Raw genomic sequence first — 9,836 nt, 5'->3', positions numbered from 1 at the left:
AGGTTCAGGCATCAACAAAACCAGCCATAAAGTACAACTATCACTTAATATCACACTTAACCTGTTAACAATATGCTAACACAATAAGGATTCTACTTAATTAACTAACGACATACCATTAGGGAAGAGAGCAGAAGGATGTTCCTATGAACTACAAAAAAAAAAAAAAAAAAAAAAAAAAAAAAAAAAAAAAAAAAAATTAAGAAAAAATATAAAGGAAGAAGAAAAGCAGAAGAAAACTTAAATAGCAGCAGGAAAAAATATTGAGGAATGAGGAAGGGGAAAGTAGAGCAAACTACAATGTTCTTTACCAGGGCAGTAATATACCATGACTAAGAGTTCCTTACATTCTTTAATGCAGATTTCTGATTTTAACTTATGACTAAGGTTTTCCTGCACCAGAAATGATATTCTAAAAGAGATCTTAACATCAGTTACAGAATGTTAAAAAAAAAACAAAAACAAAAACAAAAAATAACCCACCAGCCTCCTTATTGGATGAAAAAAAAAAAAAAAAAAACTAAGCACAAAATGGCAGTCATGCCATTATATTCCACGACATCTCTTTATAAAAGTTGCCGATCTCAGAAAGCTAAGATTTACTAATCATCCAAAAAAACTTCACTTAACACTAAATACAGAAGCTAAAAAAAAATAGCTCTAAATGAAAAATCTAGGTTTTCCCCTTAATTTTCTTGTAAATTCCCTTTGCCTATTTCTTGCCTATCACTGGGCATGCATAATAGGTCTCCACATCTTGTCACCTTTTCAAAACAATTCTTCGTTACTTATGCCCCGTTAAGACTTTCTATATGTAAAATCCTTAAACTCAAAGTAGAAGCAGCAGTGGCTCCCAGTGGCCAATTCATGATAGGTATATTTTTCCTATCACAGCTCTTGTATTTTCATAAATGGTTCCTAAATTACAAAACCTCACAGAAGTTATTATATTAGAAAAAAAAAAAAAAAATTGGCCAGCACGGTGGTTCACATCTGTAATCCCAGCACTTTGGGAGGCCAAGGAGGGCGGATCACCTGAGGTCGAACGTTTGAGAACAGCCTGACCAACATAGAGAAACCCTATCTCTACTAAAAATACAAAATAATTAGCCAGGCATGGCGGCACATGCCTGTAATCCCAGCTACTCGGGAGGCTGTAATCCCAGCTACTCGCTTGAACCTGGGAGGTGGAGGCTACAGTAAGCCAAGATCACGCCATTGCACTCCAGCCTGGGCAACAAGAGTGAAACTCCATCTCAAAAAAAAAAAACCATAAGTTAACAAAATAATATTTATTAACTTTAATCCTATGCTTTTCCACTTGACAGCAATAAGAAAATTAAAACGTTTACTTTTCAGTCAACTAAGAGACCCACTAAAACATAAAACATTACTTAACATTATGTGTTTTTCCATTTCTTTTTAATTTTTTTTGAGAAAAGTTCTCACTGTCACCCAGGCTGCAGTGCAGTGGTGCAATCATACCTCCCTGCATCCTTAAACTCCCTGGCTCAAGCAGTCCTCCCATCTTGACCTCCCATAGTGCTGGAATTATAGGCATGTGACACCAAGCCACACCCAGCCCTGTTTTTAGATTTTCAGTGTCCCTGGGATCACTTACTGACTCAATTACTTATTTTTCTGGAAACAAGGTCTCACTCCATCACCCAGGTTGGAATGCAATGGTGTGATTATTGCTCACTGCAGCCTCAACTTCCCAGGCTCAAGTGATCCTCCTACCCCAGCCTCTGAGTAGCTGGGACTACAGGTATGTGCCACCATGCCAGGCTAATTTTTTAATTTTTTTGTGGAGACAGGCATCTCACTATGTGAGCCAGGCTGGTCTCAAACTCATGGCCTCAAGTGATCCATCTGCCTCAGTCTCCCAAAGTGCTGGGATTACAGGCGTGAGCCAGTGGCACCTGGCATGACTCAAATAACTGAATAGTCACTATTTCTGTGTATAACAAAGCATCATCATCCACCTATTTGTTACAGTTGGATCAGCTTAAAGCTGTTAAAAACTTAACATTCAACCTCAGTTATGTAGCTGAAAAGACTAGGGTGACATTCTAGATGTTTCACTATGACATACATGATAGACTTCTAACAAGGCCTCCAAGATTTGTTTTTTTGTTGTTGTTTTTTTTTTTTTTTTTATCGAGACAAAGTCTCACTCTGTCACCTAGACTGGAGTACAGTGGCTCGATCTCAGCTCACTCCAACCTCTGCCTCCCAAGTTCAAGTGATCCTCCCACCTCAGCCTCCCAAGTAGCTAGGATTACAAGAATGTACCATCATGCCTGGCTTATTTTTATATTTTTACTAGAGACAGGGTTTCCCCATGTTGGCCAGGCTAGTCTCAAACTCCTGGCCTCAAGTGATCTGCCCTCCTTGGCCTCCTAAAATGCTGGGATTACTGGTGTGAGGCACTGCACCCGGCCTAAAGAGGCCTCCAAGATACCTGTCCTCTGGTTTGACTGGTTGGTAATCCAATCAACCACCAACTGCCGATTAACTTAGGGTTACTACTCAGCTGACTTTAGAATAAGTAACTATCTTAGATTATCCTCATAGGCCTGATATAATCAAATGAGCCCTTAGCAGCAGCAGAAGGCAGAAAAGTAAAGTTAGAGACATGGAAGTGTAACAAAGGAGTTGATCTGCCATTGCTATATCTGAAGATGGAAGATGAAGAGCCATGAGCCAAGGAGTGAGGGCAGCCTCTAGAAGTTAGTTAAGAACCTTAAGGTAACAGCCAGCAAAGGAAAGAGGGACCTTATTCATTCCTATAACCACATGGAACTAAATTTTGCCAACAATTTGAAGGAGCTTGGAAGCAGATTCATACCCAGGGCCTCCAGAGAGAAACACAGAACTGTTGACACTTAGCTCTAAGCAAAGGCCCAGATATCTGATCTCTAGAAAATAGAAGACAATACATGTGTTGTTTTAAACCACTAAGTTTGTGGTAATTTGTTATGGCAACTACAGAAACAATACAGATTCTGGTACCACAAGTCAGGTACTGCTGTTAACACACAGCTAAAAATGTGGAAATGGCTTTAGAAATCAGGCAGTGGGTAGCGGCTGGAAGAATTCTGAGCATCGTGATAGAAAATGCCTAAGGCCTTGAATAACCTTTTACTAGAAATTTAGACTTTAAAGACACTGCCAATGAGTGCTCACAGACTGCTTGAAGAAATTCAGACTTGGAGGATTCAAAGAATATAATCCGTATTGGGTGTTCCTTTTGTTATCCATTCTGACAACACCGGCCTTACCCAGAGTATTTAATACATCTTATGTAATTATTAATTTGGTTAGGTTTTTTCTTTTTTTTTCTTTTAAATATTTTTATTAATTTACTTTTTTTAGAGATAGGGTCTTGTTCTGTCACCCAGTCTAGAGTGCAGTGACAACAATCAGCTCACTGCAGCCTTGAATTCCTGAGTTCAAGCAATCCTCCTGCCTCAGCCTTCCGAGTAGCTGCACATTCCACTATGTCTGGCCTGATTTGCTTAGATTTAAATCTACTGTCTTGCTATTGTTTCTTATGTTCCATCTTTCCCTGTTATTGTATTCTTTTCCTTCTTGTCTGCCTTCTTTTTATGTCACTATCATCTCTCCCTAGATTGCTACAAGTAGCCTCTTGTCTCCTTGCTTCTAGGCTAATTTTTACTCCCGAATTAGTTGAACCCAGCAACAGTCTCATCCTTATTGTCTTCCACATTTTCTGGGTAAATATCAATTATGACAATAACCTATAAGCCCTGTAATATGTTTGTCCCCATTACCTCTCCTCTCTGACCTCATTTTCTACTATTCTCCCGCTCACTTATTCCCTTTCAGTCACACTCACCTCTTATTCTTCCTTGAACACGCCAGACATACTCCTACCTCAGGACCTTTGTGCTTGCTGTTCCCCCAGTCTGGAATACTATTCCCTGCCTCTCTCACTTACAGGCTTTTGAGTAAATTTTACTTGTCTCCTAACTGTTAGTGGTAGGTAGAATAATTTGGGTAGGTCCCCAAATGATGCCCACAACCTAATCCCTGGAGCCCCTAGGGGAATTAAGGTTGCAGGTGGAATTAAGGCTGCTAATCAATGACCTTAACATACAAATATTCTCCTAGATTATCTAAAAGGGTCCAATGTATTCACAAGCATCTTTAAAAGAGAGAGGGAGATGTGACTACAGAAGAATGATCAAAGAGTTACAAAGTTGGTTACTGTGAAGATGGAGGAAGAGAACAAGCCAAGAAATGTAAGCAGCCTCTAGAAATGGAAAAGGAAAGAAAACAGATTATTGCCTAGAGCCTCTATAAATGAACACAGCCCTACCAATGCCTAGATTTTAGCCTACCAAGACCCATTTCAAACTTCTGACCTCCAGAAATGTAAGATAATGAATTTTGTATTGTTTAAGCCACTTTTATGTTTGTGGTAGTTACGGTAGCAGTGGAAAAACCAATACATTACCCCATTTAAAACTCTAAGTCTTCACTCCCTTTTCCCCTTTGCTGCTTAATTTTTTCCTCCACAAAATGCAATACCTTCTAACAAACTTTATAATTTACTTGTTTTGATTATAAATGTAAATTCTGCAAATCAACGTAAGTTCCATAAAAGGAGGGATTATCTATTTTGTTTGCTATTTCCCAGAGTACATAGTTAGATGCTCAAATTATACACATCTGACTACATATGAAGAACTGTGCTAAGGATAATGATGATGATTTTAAAGCCATTAATCTTAAAGAAAAACTAGGTATATAATCAGTAGTATTCAATGGCATTTAGATTTAGAACTATGCATTAACATCTCTCAAAACACCTTCATTGGCCAGGCGCGGTGGCTCAAGTCTGTAATCCCAGCACTTTGGGAGGCCGAGGCGGGTGGATCACGAGGTCAAGAGATCGAGACCATCCTGGTCAACACGGTGAAACCCCGTCTCTACTAAAAATACAAAACATTAGCTGGGCATGGTGGTGCGTGCCTGTAATCCCAGCTACTGAGGAGGTTGAGGCAGGAGAATTGCCTGAACCCAGGAGGCGGAGGTTGCGGTGAGCCGAGATTGCGCCATTGCACTCCAGCCTGGGTAACATGAGTGAAACTCCGTCTCAAAAAAAAAAAAAAACCTTCATTATTCAGTGTCTTCACTATTCCTTTTCATCCCAATTGCAACAGCTTTTTTATTGACAAGTTGTAATAACTAAGGAAACACTTCAAACATCGATTAAGTATATAATTAAAAAAAAAAACATTCTGAATATTCACCCCATCATACATTTAGGGTGATCTGATTCAGAAAAGAATCAATACACAAGGTTTGTCCTTCCTGAGAGTAGTTATGGAGATTTCAGAAAATCTCCAAGTTTGAAATATAAAATAAAAAATTTTGGCAACTACCAACAAACGTCTTACATTATTTTCATTCCAATAGAGAAGTCTTTGGTGTTAGACAGAGTGGTTAAGTCCATGATCACACCACTGCACTCCAGCCTGGGTAACAGAGACAGACCCTGTCTAAAAAAAAAAAAAAAAAAAAAAATCACTTACCTGTTCCAGGAGTAGATGTAACTCCAACCAGAGGACTCTGCATTACTGAAATGTTTGGCTACACAAAAACAGAAGAAAGTGTTATGGTAAAAAGGCAAGACATAAATACAGTAAGTGTTAAAAGCCTTCATTCAATGGATAACTGAATTTTTATCAGGTGCTGGAGGTGCCTCTAATTACCTCACAGTACGAAGGCACTCTTTTTTTCCATGTAACAGTATCAACCTAAAATATACTAGACCGCTTAGTATTTGTTTAAAATAAGAAAAGTCATATGTTTAAAAAAAAAGGACATTATCTTCTATAAAAGGTGACACAGTAACTATTTGTTTTAGTTTCTAATGTACAATAAGTAAAACAAAGAGACAGTGGTAGTTTTTAAAATGACCCAAGTTCACACAGAAAAACAGAAGGGTGACAGAATTTGATTTTCAAAGATGCTTAGAAACCATGAAATACGATATATTCAAATCAGTCTAAACAATAAAAGACAGCATATCCCTACCACTACCAGTAGAAAGTTCCAAAACTGGTAAATTATCCATTTTAGTCCCTTAAAAATATAAGAAAATTAAGGATTAAAACAGTGAAAAAATCCTTCTAAAACAAAGACAACTTCTAATCAATAAATGAGAACAGACTCTCTCTAGAACTCAATTTTTTAAAACAGATTCTAATCAAACTAAGGAAATCTAAAATAGCTTCATCTAGCAACCAGAACTAAATGCTGCGAGAATGTTAGGAGAGATATAAAATTTATTATTCAATTATTAATGCCAATTCTTCCATGATTAGGAAAAGGTTGAGCAAAGTCCAGGGGGCATAACTAATGTGGGCTCTAATCCAGCAATAATATTCTTACCAACTTTCAAATCAAAAACATTCTCTATAAATTATGACCCAGGAGTCTTTCAAACATTTTGAATATAGCAATAACTGTAAGCCTTTATCTGTATCATTGGAGAAGTAATGAAAACTTGCACAAATTTAGAAGCCAGTGGCTCTCATTATTTTTTAATTTTTAGAATTTTATTTATTTTTGAGACAGAGTCTCACTCTGTCACCCAGGCTGAGTGCAGTAACATGATCACAGCTCACTGCAGCCTTAGCTTCCCAGGCTCAAGGAATCATTCCACCTCAGCCTTCTCAGTAGCTGGGACTACACATCACCACACCCAGTCAGGTTTGGCTTTTGTTGTTGTTGTTGTTTTGTATTTTTAGTAGAGACAGAGTTTCGCCATGTAGCCCAGGCTGATCTCAACCTCATGGGCTCAAGTGATCTGCCCAAGTTCACACCTGTAATCCCAGCACTTTGGGAGGCCAAGGGAGGTGGATTACTTGAGCTCAGGAGTTCAAGACCAGCCTGGGCAACAGGACAAATCCCATCTCTACAAAAAAACACAAAAATTAGCCAGGCATGGCGGCACATGTCTGTAATACCAGCTACTAGGGAGCTGAGGTGGGAGGATCACTTGAGCCCAGGAGGTCAAGGCTACAGTAGGGCATGAGCATGCTACTGCACTCCAGCCTGGGTGATAGAGCAAGACCCTGTTTCAAAAAATAATATCAAATAAAAATACATAAAAATCAAGCAATCGCCCACCTTGGCCTTCCAAATTACTGGGATTACAGGCATGCACCAACACGCCCAGCCCTCATACCAAACTAAACACAAGCTTTACTTATCAACCTTTAAAAATCCATTCCAGGCCGGGTGCGGTGGCTCAAGCCTGTAATCCCAGCACTTTGGGAGGCCGAGGCGGGTGGATCACAAGGTCAAGAGATCGAGACCATCCTGGTCAACATGGTGAAACCCCGTCTCTACTAAAACTACAAAAAATTAGCTGGGCATGGTGGCGCGTGCCTGTAATCCCAGCTACTCAGGAGGCTGAGGCAGGAGAATTACCTGAACCCAGGAGGCGGAGGTTGCGGTGAGCCGAGATTGCGCCATTGCACTCCAGCCTGGGTAACAAGAGCAAAACTCCGTCTCAAAAAAAAAAAAAATCCATTCCAGACCAGGATATCTGTCCATTAGAAACAACAAATACATGTAATTTTACATTTTCTAGTAGGCATATTTAAAAAGTACAAATGGGTGAAATTTAGTAATAGCTTATTTAGCCGAACGCATCCAAGACATTATCATTTCAATATGTAATCAGCATTTAAAAATTAATAAGAGGCCGGGTTCGGTGGCTCACGCCTGTAATCCCAGCCCTTTGGGAGGCCAAGGCGGGTGGATTACAGGTCAAGAGTTGGAAACCAGATTGGCCAAGATGGTGATTCCCCCCATTTCTACTAAAAACACAAAAATTAGCCAGGTGTGGTGGTAGGCGCCTGTAATCCCAGCTACTCAGGAGGCTGAAGCAGAGAACTGTTTGAACCCGGGAGGTGGAGGTTATAGTGAGCCAAGATCGTGCCACTGCACTCCAGCCTGGGTGACAGATCAAGACTTTGTATCAAAAAATAAAAAATAAAAATAAGTTAATAAGATACCTTACATTCTTTCTAAGTCTTCAAACTCTGGTGTGTATTTTATACTTAAAGTATATCTCAATTAAGACTAGCTATATTTCAAATATCAATAGCCACACTTAGCTAGTGGCTACTTTTGGACAGGAAGGCAGGTCTAGAAGTGTTGGAAAGAAACAGTAATCTGTTTAACACAGTGAACGAATTTTGCCTTACTTGACAAGTAAGCCTAGTATGCCAGACATGTCAAGCCTAAAAATATCACAAATCCACTGAAAAATCCTTTCTAATATTCTTCAACTCTCAAACAACCTTACTAAATACGATTTAGAGAAAGGCATAAAACATATATCTAAGGTAAAGAGCAGACATATCTTTATATTAAAAACTTATCAATTTAGCTGACAAACTTTGTTTACACGTCCTACTAAGCACAATAGTAATAGGAAAGAACACTTGTGTCTGTGAAGCTACTAAATTTTCTACTTAAAAGAAAGTCGGCCAGGCATAGTGGCTCACACTTATTATCTAGCGCTTTGAGAGGTCAAGGTAGAAGGATCACTTGAAGCCAGGAGAGCAAGACCTCATCTCTACAAAAAATAATACAATTAGCTGGGCATAGCAGCACATGTCTATATCCCAACTAATAGGACAGCTGAGGGAGGAGGATTGGTTGAACCTAGGAGTTCAGGCTGCAGAGTTATGACTGTACCACTGCACTCTAACCTGGGCAACAGAGCAGGACACTGCTGGGGACCCTAAAAAAAGAAGAATATAAAGAGAAGTCCATACCACTTCTCAGCTGACAAGTGTCCTACATCTAGATGAAACTCTAAATTTTCATTTGTTCTTTCACATAATTTTTAAATACTAAATATAAAACTTTATGACTTAAACTACATTCTACACGTATACTACGTAGGTTGGAGGCATGGGCAGATGGATAAGGCATACCTATAAAAACCTGAGAATTACCTATGAGAGAAAACAATCGAGTTTTACACTGTTAAGTACAGTTCATGATCAACAGAATTTAAGTAGATTCTATGATAAACATGTTTAATGCTTATTCTGTGCAACACAATTACATTAAAGTAGACTTCAGGGGAACATTTCAAAGTACTGACCCTCACAGAATAGTCACATAAAAACATAACCTTATTCATTGTGGATGATGAGGGTATTTATATTACCTGTCTTCTTGAAGTTAAAGGTGTTGATCCAAGTCCTGGGCTAGAAATGTCATCATATATACTTCTAACTGGTGGAGCGCCACTTTTATCTTTATGAGCTGGTACAACTGGTTGCGGTGGTGACCCACCTACAGTGTACAAAAAAAAAGGTGAGAAAACAAAGGATTCTTTTATCTTTTTGGTAAGATTTTTTAAATTTGTATTTTTCAAACACTGACTTAAAATCTTGTCTCCTAGTTCTATTCAAACTTTAATATGTTGAAGAGTCATCTAGGGATCTTGTTAAAATTCAGGCTCTGATTCAGAAGGTGTAGGGTGAAGCCTGAGATTATACAGTTCTAACAAGCTCCCAGGTGATGCCAATGCTGCTGATCCACAGACTGCACTTTGAATAAAAGGATTCAGAATAAGTAGTTAATGAAAATCTTATTTAGAAAATACAAGTAACTTTTGCTCTCTCTACAAAATGCTTAACATTTAAATACAAAACTTGATCTCATTTCTCACTTGAAAGTAGGTATTAAACAGCTTCAGTCTGGATTCCTGAATAAATATAATTCCCTAATGTGGAATATGACTATCTAGATTAAGAAGATCCCATCCGGGC

At 38.7% G+C, this 9,836-nt stretch overlaps 1 protein-coding gene across 2 annotated transcripts in view; it reads right to left on the bottom strand.

The window, feature by feature from the left end:
* The window catches only part of NUP35 (nucleoporin 35), a 35,322-nt gene that overhangs the window by 18,707 nt on the left and 6,779 nt on the right, over positions 1–9,836 (bottom strand). For both annotated transcript variants that reach the window (XM_017532775.1, XM_017532774.2), the window contains exons 3-4: positions 9,230–9,357; positions 5,565–5,622 (exon numbers count right to left, since the gene is read on the bottom strand). In XM_017532775.1, the coding sequence (XP_017388264.1) occupies positions 5,565–5,622; positions 9,230–9,357 (186 nt within the window). The remainder of the gene's footprint in view (positions 1–5,564; positions 5,623–9,229; positions 9,358–9,836) is intronic.

This window comes from Cebus imitator, unplaced genomic scaffold (assembly GCF_001604975.1).
Source record: "Cebus imitator isolate Cc_AM_T3 unplaced genomic scaffold, Cebus_imitator-1.0 Scaffold78, whole genome shotgun sequence".
Lineage (NCBI taxonomy): Eukaryota > Metazoa > Chordata > Mammalia > Primates > Cebidae > Cebus > Cebus imitator.
Note: the sequence above shows the minus strand (reverse complement) of the source record. Positions and strands in the feature narration are given on the sequence as shown.